The sequence below is a fragment of the Pongo abelii genome, chromosome 10 (genome assembly GCF_028885655.2).
Source record: "Pongo abelii isolate AG06213 chromosome 10, NHGRI_mPonAbe1-v2.0_pri, whole genome shotgun sequence".
Taxonomy (NCBI): domain Eukaryota; kingdom Metazoa; phylum Chordata; class Mammalia; order Primates; family Hominidae; genus Pongo; species Pongo abelii.
In genome coordinates this window covers 124,049,790-124,067,027 of record NC_071995.2, presented here as the reverse complement: position 1 = coordinate 124,067,027, position 17,238 = coordinate 124,049,790, and the positions used below count along the sequence as shown (strand labels likewise).

Here is a 17,238-nt window from a genome sequence, read left to right as displayed (position 1 = left end):
GTATAAAATCACTGATCAGTTCCCTCCACAGCCTCCCTACAAGGGGGCTTCTGTGCTGTGAGCCACTGAGCTTTGCCTACAGAGTAAAAAATATCTCACACACACGTGCTACTATTTTTTAAATGTTACATAAATCTACTGTAATTACCAAAACCTACTCATTCAAAAGCATTACTAAGTTGATGGCAACTTTCGATCAATCTGTTTTTCTTTTTCCACTGAGAGTTACCAAACCCACAATTCTTCTCATTCCAAGGAGCTGGATAATTTTTTTTGACATTAAAAATGATGGCTTGTTTTTGAACACTGTCAGTGTCCTATAAACATACATTCACAGAGCATTCCCTACTTGAACATTTAAGGCAAATTTTGTCTTTAAAAGGACCAGACCAGAGAGTAGATAGGTTATTTAGGCTTTGCAGGCCATATGATACCTGTCATAACTACTTAATTCTGTCGTTGTACAAAAGTAGCTGCAGACAATATGTAAACAAATAGGCACAGCTGTGTTCCAATAAAACTTTATTTAAAAAACAAGTAGAGGGCCAAATTTGGTGCATGGCCCATGGCTTGCTGATGCCTGGATTAAAGGGTACAGAAAATAACAAGCAACAAGTCAGGAGCCAAGGCCGGCAAAGGGTCAAACAGAATTTACACATCTCTAAAATGTCCTGGAAGTTGATGGAGGAAGTAAAATTTGATTGACACACACCTTTTCACATACACCTCTCCTAAATAAAACAAAAACACCTGTACTAGCAAATGAACAATCAACTGTGCCAGAATCATCACATCAGGCACAGAGGAAGAATGTTTTTCTTCGAATCTTAGCGATTTCCATGGACACACAGAGGGGAATAACATACACTGGGGCCTACAGGAGGGTGGAGGGTGGGAGGAGGGATAGGATCAGGAAAAAATAACTAATGGATACTAGATTTAATACTTAGGTGATGAAATAATCTGTACAACAAACCCCCACGACACAAGTTTACCTACATAACAAACCTGCACGTGTACCCCTGAACTTAAAATAAAAGTTAATTAAAAATAAAAATCTTAGTGATTTCAGCAGGAAAAATGAATACCAAACTGAGTCTGACAGATCACAAGTCAAATCCTAACTCTGCTCTTTCCAGCTATGTTTCTCCTGGGGCAAGAAGCATAACTGAGCCCTGGTCACGTCAAGCATCATTATTAAGATCATCAGCATTATACTAACAATATTCATCATTGCCACTCTTTACTGAGCACTTACTATATGCCAGTAAACATTCCACAGCTATCATCTCATGACCCCTCTTAACTTTATTCTCCTTAATGATGTTTTGGGTTTTTTTTTTGTGATGCAGTCTTGCTCTGTCACCCAGGCTGGAGTGCAGTGGCATGATCTCGGCTCACTGCAACTCTGCCTCCCCGGCTCAAGTGATTCCCCTGCCTCAGCCTCCTGAGTAGCTGGGGCCACAGGCATGTACCACCATGCCCAGCTAATTTTTTGTGTTTTCAGTAGCAATGGGGCTTCGCTATGTTGGCCAGGTTGGTCTCGAACTCCTGGCCTAATGTGATCCACCTCGGCCTCCCAAAGTGCTGGGATTACAGGCATGAGCCACCGTGCCCAGCCATTAATGATGTATAAATATCTCCATCTTACAGATGCAAAAATGCAGGCCATTCTCCACTGGGACTCTTGGGAAGATCAAACAAAACGCAAAGGCCCAACTCACAGATGAAGTTCTGTTGTTCATCACTAAGAAATATTGATTTGGTTCCAATTCCAAGTACAGTAATGAGCACATAGTAGACACTCAATAAATATCTACTAAATGAACCCAATTCTTCAGCAAATCTTGTGGCTCAAATTTCAGAATACACTCCACATCTCACTACCTCTCACCTCCTCTGCAGCAACCACTCAGTCCAAGCAGCCATTGTCACTTGCCTGGACTACTGCCTGGACTACTGCAGTAGCCTCTCAGGGCTTCTGCTCCTGTGAGTCACAGCAGATCCCTCCTCGGCTCTAACCTGCCAACAGCTCCCATCTCACTCAGAGTAAAACTCAAAGTTCTAACCAAAGACTAGTTTGGTTAGAACTTTCACTGCGCTGGCCTCCTTTCCTCTTGCTGTTCTCTCACTCGTTCAGCCCAAAGAGTGAGGGAACAGCTCTCACTGGCCTCCCTTCCTTCCCTCGACTCTGCCAAGCACATTCCCACCTCAGGGCCTTTGCACCTGCTGTTCCCTCTGCCTGGAACACTCTTCCCAAGATAGCCACCTGGCCTCTTCCCTTACCCCTTTAGGTCTTTGTTCAGATGCCACCTTCCTGACTCTGCTGTATAAAACTGCAAACCCAGCCGGGCGCAGTGGCTCACGTCTGTAATACAGCACTTTGGGAGGCCAAGGTGCGTGGATTACCTGAGGTCAGGAGTTCGAGACCAGCCTGGGCAACACAGTGAAACTCCATCTCTACTAAAAATATAAAAATTAGCCAGGCATGGTATTGAGCGCCTGTAATCACTGCTACTTGGGAGGCTGAGGCAGGAGAATCACTTGAACCCGGGAGGCAGAGGTTGCAGTGAGCCAAGATCACTCCACTGCACTCCAGCCTGGGCAACAACAGTAAAACTCCATCTCAAAAAAAAAAAAAAAAACCCGCAAACCCTCCTCCCCAGCGCTCCATCTCTGCTCCCCCACTCCATTTCTCCACAGCACTGACCACCAGGTAATGCACAGTGTGTTTAGTTATTTATTGTGTTCAATATCCGTCTCTCTCCACCTTAATGCTTACCACAAAGACAGGGTTTTTTGCCTGTCTTCTTCCTGCTGATATCCCCAGCACCACGGACAGGGGCTGGCACAGTGCAGGTACACAATAAAAATGTCTTGGAACAGACAAAGGCAAGAAGGCAGGGAGGATATGAAATGAAGGGAGGTCTCCAGGAACAAGGCCGGCCAGAGTGAGTTCAGAGCCCATTTTACAGAAAGGGAAACTGAGTCTCAGGTCAAGAGGCGAGGCCAACACTGCCCAGAATTCCCAATTTCTTGAGAAAAACCAGAAACCCCTATAGTGATATTGACAGCTCCCAATTTTTAAATGCCGGCCACCAATAAGAAAAGTCTGCAGGCCAGATATGGCCCAGAGGCAGTCAGCAGCCCTCCACCAGCCTGGAAAAGTTCTGATTGGCTGCTGCTTAGAGACAAGTTTTCTAGCAAAATAACATTTTCCATCTACACCATGCCTCCCCCTTCCCTCCCCTTGTCCAACCTACAGACTCGCTGAAAACAGGTTCCCCTCCCACCCGGCCCTCCCACCTCTGCCATCTCTCTGCCCAGGTGCCCCCCAACCCCACTGACCTGGCCCCCTCTGCTCGCCAGGAATGCTTGCAGCCTGCAGCAGCAGATGGCACAACTACAGAAAGGAAAAATACCAAGCCAAAGACATAAATACGTCGGCAGAGTACACAACACGGAGAGGACCCAGCAAACAAAGAGCCGCAGACTCCGGGAGCCAGGAGATGAGGTGCTGCCAGCCTCCCTTCCAGAGTTCCAAAAACAAAGCCAAGACCCCTTGGAAGGCCCGGGGAGTCACCCCAGGTGTGCCGGCTGCAGCCACGGCAGTATTTTCATGTGTCCATTTGCTGTGATGTGTTGAGAGCCCCGGCAGGAGGCATTCAGGACACAAAGCAGACATTTGAGGCATGATTTACTAAGTCACTCCTCCCGGGCACTGCATCCCGGACTCGGAGGCGCGGCCATGATGAGTGAGACCCCCCCCAACGGGTTAATTCAGACCAGGCTCGGAGCACCCAGTGACTCTATCACCCTCAGTAATAAAATACAGCAAATCAAATTGGACTCTATTGATTTTTTATGTAACTATTTTGGGGCTGAAGCATAAGGAGAGGGTATTGATCAGTTAAGAGTCAGGGTGTCAGGGAAGGGAGACAGGAGCACCCTGGCTGCAGAACCAGCTGATTTAGCCAAGGGAAGTCACTGGAATTCAACTCCAAAGAACCCAGGCTTCTTTCTCTCCTGCCCCCAGCCGGCAGAGAATGGGCATTGAGAGTCCATTCTGCCCTGAATGGGAAGATGGAAAGCCACGCAGCTGGTGGAGCAGGAAAGCGATGACCAGCTCCTCTGAGCTCCTCTGCTTCATCTCTCCCCATGGCTCCTGACATTGAAGTTCAGATTTCTTTGTCCACTGCTTTACTGTTGTCTTGCTCTGCAAGAATGACAGAGTGTGGGATTTGTCTCTTTTGTTCCCTGCTGTGTCCCAAGTGCTTAGCACTGATTTATACCTCTGTTCAATGAATGAATGAATGAATGAATGAGCTGGTTGCCATTTCTTGAGCACTTGCTGTGTGCCAGGCACTCTGCAAAGAACCTTGCAAGGATTCACATGCCTTCTGCCCGGAACCCCCTTCTCTCAATTGGCTCTTTCTGGTCATTAAAGGTCTCAAATTAGAAAACTGCCACCTCCTCTAAGAAGTCTTCCTGGATCGCAGTCACTCTTCATCATATCGCCTTGCACTGACCATGAAAAACACAAATTAATGTCTGGGATTTTCCTGTGGGTGTATTTATAAGCTTCTTATTTGTCTCCTCATCATCACCCAACCTGCCCTAGAACACAAGCCCCGGAGATCACAGGCACCCAGGCCTGAGGGCAGGGAAACTGAGGCAAAACTCCAGGACAAGAAGGCACCATCAGGGCAGAAGTCATGAGCTCTGGGGAGGAGACCCTACCCTGCCCTTCATGGACTGACTTATCTTGAATCAGTCCCTAGGTTCCTCTGAGCCTCAGTGTCCCCATCTGAGGACACATCCTACCCCTCACTCAACAGTTGCCCAAGAATCCCATGAAATCCTGAAGTGAGAAACCACTTGGCAGACGGCTGATGGTTCATGATTCTTCTCTTTGCAGCTGTGATGGTTGCAGCACGTGTCCTCAGTCAGCCCTTCCTTTCTTGCCTCCTTCCCTGTCCTGGGACTCGTGCCCTGTGCTAACAGCCTCACGCATCAGCACGCCATTGTTGTTTACAAACCTCTTTCTTGCTGGAGTACCCAGCCTTGTAATGAGAACAGCCAGGGAAAATTTCGGCGCCCATTTTACAGATGGGAAAACTGAGTCTCACAGAGGCCAAGGGGCTAAACCAGTATTCCAAGATCTCCCAATTTATTGAGCAAAGCCAGAAACTGGATTGTGACACTGACATCTCCGAATTTGTAAATGCTGGTGACTAACAAGAGAACTTTGCAGCCATCCACCCTCCAGGGGCCTCCCACATCTGCTGTTTCCACAAACGCCAAGTCCCTCCTGCCAAAGCAGGCCGGGGCTCCCGAATGAGGAGGTGGACTTTAGAAGGGACAGGTTTCAGCCAGACATGGTGGCTCAACACCTATAATCCCAGCACTTTGAGAGACCAAGGCAAGAGAATGGCTTGAGCCCGGGAGTCTGAGGCTGCAGTGTGCTATGACTGCACCAATGCACTCCAGCCTGGAAACAGAGCAAGACCTCATTTCTAAAGCAAGTGGGGGTCGGGAGAGGGGCAAAATTCTCCAAACTGTGTTTCTCACAAAAAACCCAACTCTCCCCTTGACTCAAGACACATCCCTTAATCCCTTGGGTGCAAATCAGCCTCAAAATCCAATAAATTGCACCAAAATTTCAGTGCCCATGAACTGAATGTAGTAGCTAAGAGAACCAACTCTGGGACAGACGCACCAGGGTTCACACTTGCACCCCATCACTTATTGGCTGTGTGACTTTGCAAACCTCACATTGCCTCTCTGGGCCTCAGTTTGCGTATCTGTAAAATGGGGCAAATAGAAGTCCCTACCCCATTAGGGTTGTTGAAAAATCCGTGAAGTAAAATCTACGAAGCGCTAAGCACACACAGTGCGCCCTACAGCAGGGTTAGTTATTGTGTTACTACTAATTCTGGGGCACATGATTCTTCTCTTTGCAGCTGTGATGGCTGCAGCACGTGTCCCCAATCGCCCCTTCCTTTCTTGCCTCCTTTCCTCTCCTGGGACCCATGTCCTGTGCTAACAGCCTCACGCATCAGCACGCCATTGTTGTTTATGAAACTCTTTCTTGCTGAAGTCCCCAGCCTTGTAATGAGAACAGCCAGGGAGAATTTCAGGGCCCATTTTACAGATGGGAAAACTGAGTCTCACAGAGGCCAAAGGGATAAACCAGTATTCCAGTGCATGAGACCAAAATTCGGCCTGCCAAAGTCTTGCCCTTCAACATAGCCATCTAATCGCTCAGGAGCACAGAATTCGAAAGGACTCCCAGTTGCCTACAGAGCTGACTCTGATATGTTTGATTTCTACGGCTCTAAGCCTTAGTTTGCGTTAATACATTTATTTGTTGCAAAGAGAGAGGGAACAGAAAGGAAGTGAAAGACCCGGCAAAGGCTAGCACATCAAAGGAGCTTAACGACTATCCACCACCTTGGAGTATAAGCCCAGCTGGTTCAGAGGCCAGGCCACACCATTCTGCACAAGGCTAGAGAGTGAAATTTGGTTGTGCGAGGTGCTGGGTAAGACACAGACCAGTGCCTGGGCTGGAATCCTAATCCTGTGTGACCCCAGCCAAGTTACTTAGCATCTCTGGACCTCCAGATCCTCCCTTGTAAACTAGGAATAATGGGAGTGTCCACTTGCCAGAGTGGTGAGCATCCCATCGAGTTCATGCAGGGAAAGGCCTGGATGCTGCCTGCAGCACAGGAAGAAGCACCTGCTTTCATCACCACCCCTTCCCCATCACCATCACCACCCCTTCCCCATCACCATCACCACCCCTTCCCCATCACCATCACCACCCCTTCCCCATCACCATCACCACCCCTTCCCCATCACCATCACCATCTCTTCCCCATCACCATCCCTTCCCCATCACCATCACCACCCCTTCCCCATCACCATCACCACCCCTTCCCCATCACCATCACCACCCCTTCCCCATCACCATCACCATCACCACCCCTTCCCCATCACCATCACCACCCCTTCACCATCCCCATCACCACCCCTTTCCCATCCCCATCACCATCCCTTTCCCATCCCCATCACCACCCCTTCCCCATCACCACCCCTTTCCCATCCCCATCACCACCTCTTTCCCATCACCATCACCACTAAGACTTGCTCTCTAACTTTCGGATTTGACAATGGCTGTCTTGGCCAGGCCAGGCGGCTGTCATTCTCACGACCTTGGGATCCTTGAATGGAGTCATAGTTCCCTAAAGGACTGTACAGTAGAACTCCTCTACCAAAGGAGCTCCCAGGTACAGGGTTAGAAAGTTGTAGGTGAGGAGTTAAGGAGAGGGGAACCCATGCCTCCAATTCACTGTGTGACCCTGAACAAGCGGTCCCTGTGCCCAAGTCTCCTTCCCATCTGCCAGGGGGCTGCTGAAGGAGGGGCTCTGAGGTGCCTTCTTGCTCTAGAAGTCAACCCACCTACTCTGCTGAAGAGTTGGCAGCACCCCCGTCACCCACGGTACCAGGGTGCCTCCATCTCGCCACAGTGATGGGCGGTGATGCATTGCTGAATCCCTTGGCTTCAGGGGAAATGGACCCCCTTCATCCCCATTCAAATTGAGACACAGGAGAGAAGAAAGGAGCCACCCAGCCGCATAGAGCTGGGAGACGCATCTGGGAACAAGGCCCCTGAAAGGGCTTTGCTGGCCCAGAGACCACCCCCACCCCAGACTCCCAGCCAACAAATGAGGGGTTTATTTTGCTCCCTTGGATCAAGGCAACCACCGTGCTCATTGTTGGCTCTGAGTGCAGTAGCTCATGCAGAAGCCCCACGCCTCCCCAACTCCCTGCATCCGGTGGGAGGAGAGGGGATGAAATGATTTACTCTGGGAACCTCCACTGTGCAGCCATTAAATCGCTGGGGAAGGCGACGACATTTGCATACCACTCCCCACCACTTCCCAATGCCACCTCTCTGAAGGGCAGCGCCACACACAGGCGCCCCCCCCATCACTATTGTAATGAAAAAGAAATATACCACATGCCACACCAAGGTGCCAGGCAGGAGGAAGAGGGCCTCTGCCCTGAAAGCCAAAGCTCCCCCCTGCCACTACGTGGCCCCTCTGTCGTGGGGCAGGTAGGGGGTGCTCCACCCACCCTGATTTCATAGACCCTAGACTCCCGTGCATAATGAGTCAACGAAGCAAGGTTCGTTCATTTTCCTCAGCAGGGACTGTAACTGCACCGCTAATTTGCAAAGCCACAGCATGCACAAAAGTGGCTCGAATAATAGGGGCCCCCTAGTCGCTAAGCTGGGGGATTTGTGCTGACTCTTACCAAGTACCGTTCCATATGTTTAAGCACTTGCAAGGCTGAAAGAAGTACACCCACCCTACTCTTTACCATGGCAGCTACCCACGCAGGAAGGGGGGTGGGGGACAAAGAAGCCAGTCCCTGCGTGTGTGTGATGGGAGACAGCGTGCGCATCTTTGCCTCTGAACTCTTCCAGCCCCTCTTCCAGACCCTCAGCCAAAGGGGGTCGGTAAACCATGGCAGAAATCATCCAGAAAATCCAACCAGCTCTGAAGGAAGCTCTGGTTAATTCCTCTGAACCTCTCAAAACCAAGTGTAGGCAGCTAAGTATCTTTCAGGAATTTCTTTTTTTTTTTTTTTTTTTTTTGCCATCCCTCCTAACTAGTGCTAAATATAGTTATCAAACTGTCGTCTCTTTATGTCCCTGGTGGGGACCAGTTAAAGACTTGCATATGCTTCCAGGGACGGGGCGATGGCACTGGGGGCTCTGCCCGGACGGCATTTGTCGGAACGAGCTGCCCTGCTGAGACTCTCCCAAAGAGCAGCAGGGGAGCAGGCAAAGAGCCGGCCAGCAGCAGGTTTCAGTGGGAGCTCACCTTCCCTCCCAAGATGGGGCCTTCTAGAGCCAGGTACAGGCTCTTCTGTTGCTGGGGGAGAGGGCGGGGGGGCGGTAGGGGGACCATCCTATTCTCTTACAAAGCATTATGAAGGCAGCTTCTCTGAGAGACTTCCGATATTCACTTATAAGCACATCCAGGCAAACGCTGACCCCCGTGGAGAAACAAAATAGAGACAAAACTGCAATTTTCAAGTCCGAGGGACTGTGCACTTTTGCAAACAGGTCCCAGGGCTGCAGCTAAGAGAAAACAGCCTCGGCCCCAGCAGCAGCCCCTCTCGTGGACTGCAGAGGAATGCCGAAAGCAAAACAGCTATCATAGCTGCTCCTTAGCCAAGCAAGCAAGATTCATCCACGTTAAGCCCAATGCCATTCTCTAGGCTGAACCAAAGCCGAACGCTGACGGAGATCTCCAATAGAAGGTTTTCTTCAAGTCGAAGGTGTTGGTAAATATTTTGGGTCACTTAAGGGCATCTCAAAGGAAGCCGACACTGACTTTTTCCATGCAAATAAAATACATCGAACATCAAGTTGACAGACCAGGTTTGCTCCTAACTGCAACCTTACCAAGACAGTGAAAGCCGAAAAGTTATAGTTGTATTTTTCTGCTGCATTCTGCCTGTCTGTGCGGTTTGTTTGTTAAGAAAATGGGGAGAGATTTTCTTAAGCAAAAGCTACCTGTTCCCAAATCATGGGTTTTGATTTTAAAAGGTTTGGAGAACTGAGATTTCAAAAGCACATGAGGGCTGCTCGTGACTGTTCCCGGGGTTCATCTGAGCCTTTAGGATTTTCTCCACTGCTTGCATGGGATGGGGGGAGGGGAGGAATTGTCATTTTAGGATACGCTTTCTATAGAACCAACATGTAGCCACACCAAGCTGGGTAGAAAGCTTTCCAAACTCCAGCGAAGACAGACAATACCTGACTATTTTGCTTTTCCCACTCACTAGGATTAGGCGACAGCTGAGCTGGTTCAGCAGGGAGTCCAGCTCCCCGGTGCCCAGGCAATGGCTCTGGACAGCACCGCGTTCCAGGCTCCCCGGCGCGTCCTGAACTGCTTGGCCGCCGCTACCCTCTCCCGCCCGCCTTGGGGTCAGCGCGCTGGGGTAGCCCGCGTTTGCAGGAGGCGCGCAGCGGGCTGCTCTTTGGCCAAGAGGAGGCCATTTGGCGAGGGTGGGTAGCTTGGGGAGGGCGATGTGAAAGCAGGGGAGGGCCGCGGGGCGTGGGGTGGGGCTGCGGACAAGCCAGACAGCGCCGGCCGAGACATCTCCGGGGCCCGCAGGTGTCCCGGGAACGCACCACTGTGCGACCGCGGGCAGCAAGGCACTGGAGAAGGGCTGCGTCAACGCCCCCACCCAGCAAAATCCCCGGAGGAACTGGGACCTGGGGGGGATTTGGCCCAAGGCAGGGCGGGGAGGGGGCTCGATTCCTGCAGTCGCGTCCCCACCCGCCTCGAGAGGCTGAGTGCCCCGGTCTGTGGCCCCCGTGCGTCCCGAAAGGATCCGCAAGGAAGCTAAGGGTTTGGGGGAGAAGGCAGGCGGGCTCTCCCCAGGCGCTAGGCAAAGGGGAACGCGCCGGGGGCTCCTGGGTTCCCAGGGTCTCCCCAGGTCTGTCCAAGTCCGGGAGATGCGCGCTGCCAGGGACTTGAGAAGGAGGCAGCCGCCCGTTCAGCCAACTTTGTGCGCCGCAGCCGGGGTCGGGGATGGGGTCCGGGGACGCGTTACCTGGGCACCGGAGCGCAGTCAGCGCCAGCAGGAGCCCGAGCGGCGGCGCCCGGCCCGGGGGCGGCATGGTCCTCGGCGCGCGGTGGGCGCGGCGCGGGGCTGCTCCTCTCGCGCGCCCGGCCCGGCCCGCGGCTCCCGGAGCAGCCCCCGGCGGCTACGCCCGGGCGCCGGGCATGGCTCGCTCCCAGCGCGCCGCTCCTCCCCAGACGCAGGCGCCGGCGCTGGCGGCGCTTCCTCGGCTGCGCCTCTGCGCGCTCTCCTGGGCTCGGCCGTGCGTGGCTGGGGAGCTGGGGCGGCCGAGGCTCAGCGCCCCGCGCCCTGGCCGGCTGCCCCGCACTTGGCCCGAGTTGCGCGGCCCCCGCCGCCGCCGCCGCGGCTCCTGCGCCCCAGCGCCCGTCCCATCCCGGTCGCGCCGCCGCCGCCGCCGCCGCCGCCGCCGCCTCTGCCAGCGCCAGCTGCCGGCCGCCCCTCGAGCCAGCGAGAGAGTGAGCGAGCGAGCGAGCGCCGGGGGGAGGAGGAGGAGGAGGAGGAGTAGGAGGAGGAGGAGGAGGAGAGGAGCGGAGGGCGGGGCCGCGGCCGGGGGAGGGGCCGCCCGGGAGCCGGGGCACAGGCGGCAGCCCGGCCAGTAGGCGGCGGGACGCGCCACTGCTCGGCGGCCCGGGGGAGGGCGCCCGGCCGGGAGGCTCGGGGAGCCTGCCGGGGGTCGCGGGCGCTCGCGGGTACAGGGGCTGCGGGAGGGGTGCGGAGTGCGGAGAGGGGATGCCGAGTGCAGAGAGGGGATGCCCAGCTAGATCCGGCGTCTTGGGGCGCAGCGGTAGGAGTTGCCAAGGTCGAGGGGTGAGGAGGCCAGCGGAGGGTCACCGGGAGGGGGCAGCGACCTCTGGAGAGGTGGTGTCTGCCGGGGCCAGAGACTGCGAGACTGAGCGCGGACAGGAGGTCCCGGGTTAAATGTGGCACAGCTAGGGAGTACCTGTGGGAGAGGGGAGAGGAGAGGGGGGAGGGCCTCCGGGAGGCCGAGGCTGTGTGCGGAGCCTCTGCACGGCACCGGGATGGGGGCTAGGGGCGCGCAGGCTGGGTGCGGTCACCTGAAACACAGCGAAGGCGGCCTGGGGATGGCCACCCGGGTGAGGCAGGGTCCCTTATTTACCCAGGCTAGAGGATGCACCTTCCCATTTCGCGCAGGCCCTAGGAGCACGCGGAGGCAGCCAGGAGTTCTCCTAGAAAGGGCAGATTCCCTGGCGGTCCCGGGAATGAGTTCCCAGCGCAGGGTCAGGCAGTGACGGCGCGGAGGTGTTGCGCAGGGCCGGTACTGGGTGGTCGAATTCTTCCATCCAGGGGCAGGGACGCAGCCAGAGTGCGGAGGGAGGTCACAGGTCACACGGAGCCCCAGTACCTATTATCCCAGAAACCACTGATCCTCCTGGGCGCCCCACCCCCAACCAGGGCAAAGCCACGGGGGGCTAAGCCGAATGAATGAGTCATGCTGGGAGCATGTGGGGGAGCCTCTAGCAGCGCTCAGATGCCTTGAAAGCTTTCCCACCACGCTGGGAGGACAGGGGATATGGGGGGTTGCCCACCTGGGAAGGTGGCTTGAAGTCCTGGCTCCACCCCAGCCCCCACCACACCAGCCACTTGCTCTGCCATCTCAGTTTTCCATGAAAAAGTGGGTCAAACTCTTTGAAAATGGTCAATAAGGCAGCGTGGGGTGATGAAAAGATAGATTTGGGGAAGACTCTGGCTCATGGAGTCTTGGCTGAGAATCCCAGCTCTGCCACTCCTTAGCTGTGCAAGCTGGGGCGAGTCCCTTATTCCTCCCTGAGCCTCAGTTTTCTCATCTGAGAGATGGAAGGCATTGCACATCACCTGGTGCCCGCAATAACACATACAAAGCCCCTGACCTAGGAAGTCGGAACTCATTTAAAGGAGTTAGTGTCAACATTATCATTCTCATCATCATGGCCACTATTATGATAGATCTGATTTTCCTCTGCGGGCCTGGAGCTCACATCAGAAGAACAATCCTCCCCACTCCGGGCTGCAAGAGGGGATGGGGGACAGGGCACCTGCTTGATTAGTACAGACAAGCTCATTAGCAGAGGCAGCACTCAGTTCTTCCTAGATAAAAGAAGGAAGAAAGCCAGGGGCAGGTGCTGAGTCTCCAGCCCAGGTTAATTAGGAGACGTAAAGGGATTTTCCCGTGGCTGTTAATCGGCTTCCCTTGCAAGGGGCCCATGCCCAGGCCAAGCCCCCGTTGGGCTCCCTGGCAAGGCCTGCAATGTGTGGACAGCCATACAACAGGCTGGACGACGGGATTGGGGGTCTCCTCGGGCCTGGGGTGGCCTTGCGAGGGGCCCATCTGTCCCCTTTCTGTGACCCTTTCCCCAGATAAGAGGATGATCCTGGAGATGTGGTCAGGACTCTCTTAGGGTCCTCTGTGCCCGGCTGCCCCCAACACCTCTTTCCTGTTCACTTGTTCATAAGCATCTGCAGAGCTGAGCACCTACTGTGTGCCGGCCTCTGCAGGGGATGGTGAAGCAGAAATGAATGGACGACAGCAGGGGAGAGCCACAGCAGGAGTGACCGCGGGGTGCTGGTGCCAAGGTGAACCATGTGTTTGACCAGGAAGCAAGTCAGTGAGGCTGGCAGACTGTGGCCAAAGATAAAAAGTCATTTTCTGGCAGGGTAAGGGGTCATTCTGTGGCTTAGTGGCGGTGCTTGTCAATCAGTCCAGCAAGTCCCCAAGCCAGTGGTCACACAGTCCCAGGTGTGATGGCAGATGGCAGTTGCCTTCCCCCCACCCCCACACTCAGGACTACCTGGTCATACTCCAAGAAAGCACCTTTTAGTGGGGAAGGGCACTTCCCCATTAAAATATGCCGATGATGGTTGAGCCAGACGCTGAAGAGAGGAATCTCCTTTTGAGGGTAGCTTTTCCATGCCCCAGCTGTGTGACTTTGGCCAAGCCCCTAATCCTCTCTGAGCTCATATGTGGGGTAGGGATGTCTTGTGATTGGATGAGGATTTCTGCATATTAACCAGGGCCCTGAGCCTGTATCTCTAAAGAGGGTGTTTCTGGAGGAAATAAGCAGGGGAAAAAAGCCTCCCTGGATTCTGAAGGGCTGGGGGGAAATCTGAGAGGCTGGCGGCAGTAATGAGGAGACCCCAGGGCTGAACGGAATTCTCCTCTCACTCCTACCCAGACTCTCGCCCCCAGCCTGCTGGCCTCATGGCCTGGGCAGGACCGTAAGAATTACACAGCCTACAATCTCCCCCTAAGTATAGATGGGATACTGAGTCCAGGAATTGTCCTCCTGGATCTGTAAGTGTGGGGAGGCCGACTCGACTAAGAGCCAGCCTCGAGCCCCAGCATAGCCGTGCAAGGCTTCCTCAGGCCCCACCACCCCCTGCACAGTAAGAGACTGCCTCCAGCGCGGATTGCTCCCGGTCCGTCCCCGCACCCCGGTTCTGCTGCAACTCAGCCCACGCGCCCGCCGGGCTACCGGCGAAGAGCAACATTGCCATCTCGTGGCTGAAACTGGAACTGCAGGTCTGGAGGGCGCTGCAGAAGGAAGTCAGGGTGGGGATGCGGGTAGGGGTGAGATGGAGGCGAATAGGCAGAGAGGTTTCCCCACCTCAGCCAACTGGCAGCGGCAATAACAGACCCCTTTGCCCTTGAACGCCAACACGCAGGCAGCTGCTGCCGTGGTGACCACCCGTTGAAATTCTCTGCAAAGCCTGGGACTGTTGTCCATTGCACACATTGATGTTTCTGGCATGTTCAGGGAACACGGAATTGACTTAGATTGCACTTGCATCACAGGGGCGTGGTAGGGGAAAGGGGCCTCTCAAAATAGAAGCCAAGCTCACTTATACAGGTAATCAAGCATTTACTAAGAATAAAGAATTTCAAGAAATCAGTTACTTGCACACCTGGACATATGGACCCACGATGGAAGGAAGGAGCCTCTTTATGGCAACTTGCAGTCATCCATATCACTCTCTGTCCCCTCCCCTGCTTTATTCTTCTTCGTAACAGTGGCTACCACCCAGCATCATACGTACAGAGAGTGGCCCAATCAGTCCTGGTTATATTAATGTATGAATGAAAGGAGCTCAGGGCTGGACAGTACAGTAAGCGCTGAGCCCTGGGAGGTGAGCCCATGAACACTCAGACCAGGAAGGAGTTGACTTCCCTTCCAGGTCCACTCCCAACTGGGAGGAGCCCACAGGGGAGAAATGGCTTCCTGGTGTGTTTGAGCAGAAAGCACCTTGAACAGCTCTGACCCCTGGCTTCCCAGGATAAAATGATTCCTGGACCGGCAGGGGCTGGGAAGGGTGTGAGGTGGCAGCCAGGGGTGAAGGCACCATCGGGATGGGATTTTGGAGCAAGTGTAAAGTGTGCTAGAGCAGAACAAGACTAGTAACAAATAATAATGATAATAATAAATAATGATGCATCATTGAATACGTACCAGACACTGCTCGAAGCAGTTTGCACGTGTGTTGTTTTTTAATGGTGGTAAAATACACGTAACATGAAATTTACCATTTTAATCACTTTAAAGTGTACAATTCAGTGGCACTTAGTACATTCACAGCGCTATGCAACCATCACCACTCTCCAGTTCCAGAACTTTTTCATCACCCAGCCAGAAACCTGGTACCCAATCACTCCCCATTCTCCCCTCCCTTCCACCCTTAGCACCCACCAGACTACTTTCTGTCTCTATGAATTTGACTGCTCCACTAACTAATTTAAGTGGGATCATACAGTGTGTGATCTTTTGTGTCTGGCTTCTTTCACTTAGCATTGTGTCTTCAAGGTTCATCCACGTTGTACCCTGTCAAAGCTTCACTCCTTTTTATGGCTGACTAATATTCCACTGCGTGGGTAGAACATGTTTGTTTGTCCATCATCTGTTGATGAACATTGGGGTTGTTTTCTACCTTGGAAACACTATTATGAATAGTGCTGCTGTAAACATTCATATATAATTTTCTGTTAGAACACCTGTTTTCAATTCTACTGGGCTTGCATGTTTTGATTCATTTAATCCCATAACCATTTTATTGGCTGAGAAAACTGGAGTACAGAAAGGTGAAGCAATTTTTCCATGGCTGCACTGTCAGCCAGCAAATGGCAGAATCACATTTAACCCCAAGCAGTCCAACCCCAGGGTCTGTTAACCAAGACGGATGAGTTAAGCCAACCATCCCTTCTCCACCCACCATGCCTCAGCACGACCCAAGACCCCCAGGAACTAGATGCAGCCCTGTCTCCCTTCCCAAGAGGCTCCCTATTTGTTTGAGTGGCAACATGCCCAGCCCTGGGGACGGGGTCAGAATCCTAACAGGTCTCAGCCTACCACATTCCCTCAAGCCAGGGATGGTTCTGGAAGAGGCAAGGGGGTCAGGGTGACCAATGAGATGTAAAGAGGAGCTGGAGGAGGACCACTTTCCTTGATCAAACAAGAGAGACAAAGTTCCTTTTTGCCCTCTACCCTCTTCCTTCTTGGCAGCTTGTTGAGTACAAATGTGATGGGAAGGGCCCTGGCAGCCTCTTGTACCCATGAGGCACCACAGTGCCCACTGATGGCTACTGGTGGGAGAGTGGAAAGACAGATCCTGGCAACATCCTCGAGCCAATGTGTCACCCCAGAAGTGCGGTCCCAAGGCCAGGGGCATTCACTGAGCTGATATTCTGCACTGAGCTCATAAACTGCATTGTTTAAACACTGCTATTTGGACATCCGTTACTGTCAGCAAAAAGCAGCCTAATTAAGAAAGGTGGTGTTTTAGTCAGAGTCTCCAGAAAGACGGAGAACCTATAAAAGTCCCAGCACTTTGGGAGGCCGAGGTGGGCAGATCACCTGAAGTCAAGAGTTCGAGACCACCCTGGCCAACATGGTGAAACCCTGTCTCTACCAAAAATAAAAAATAATTTTTTTAAAGATACACAGAATGAAAGCTATGCAAAGGGATTTATTAGAGATATCAACTCACTTGATAGTGGAGGTGGAAAAGTCTCATAAGAGGCCATCCTTAAGCGGGAGACCCAGGGAAGCCAGTGGTGGGGCTCAGTCCCAATCCGAAAGCCTCAGAACCAAGGAAGCCAATGGTGTAACTCTCAGTCCAAGCTGAAGGCCTGAGAGCCTGCAGGGTTGGGGGCTGGTGTGAGTTCCAGAGTCCAAAAGCTGGAGAACCTGGAGTTTGATGTCAAGGTCAGGAGAAGGAGGGCAACCCAGATGCAGAAGAGAGCAAGCATTCACCCTTCCTCCACCTTTTTACTGCATCTGGACCCCCGCCAGTGGAGGAGCTTCCGTACTCAGGTCACAGACCTACATCCAGTCCCCTCCAAAAACACCCCACAAGCGCACCTGGGACAGCCCAATCATTCCAATCAAATACCAAACCACCTGGGCTTCCCTTTCAGCAGAAGAGGGACAGCCCCAGTCCCTGCAGGAGCACTGAGGATAAACAGTGCTTTCCCAGCTATCTGGGCACCCCTTAATCCAGGCAAGTTGACAGCCAAATCAACCATCACAGTGGGTTCAGGAAAAGCCCCAAGTGGACTGTTATATGCATTTATCCTGTCAACAAAAT

The 17,238-nt window shown here is 53.1% G+C and overlaps 1 protein-coding gene across 2 annotated transcripts in view; it reads right to left on the bottom strand.

Annotated features, from left to right (window-relative positions):
• The window catches only part of TMEM132B (transmembrane protein 132B), a 528,943-nt gene that overhangs the window by 483,449 nt on the left and 28,256 nt on the right, over window positions 1–17,238 (bottom strand). The window contains exon 1 of one of the 2 annotated variants that reach the window (XM_009248394.4): window positions 10,636–10,749. The exons of the other annotated variant lie outside the window; for it this stretch is intronic. Within the exon in view, the coding sequence (XP_009246669.3) occupies window positions 10,636–10,702 (67 nt within the window). The 5' untranslated portion in view covers window positions 10,703–10,749. Of the gene's footprint in view, window positions 1–10,635; window positions 10,750–17,238 lie in introns of those variants that run through there. 2 annotated transcript variants of the gene reach the window in all.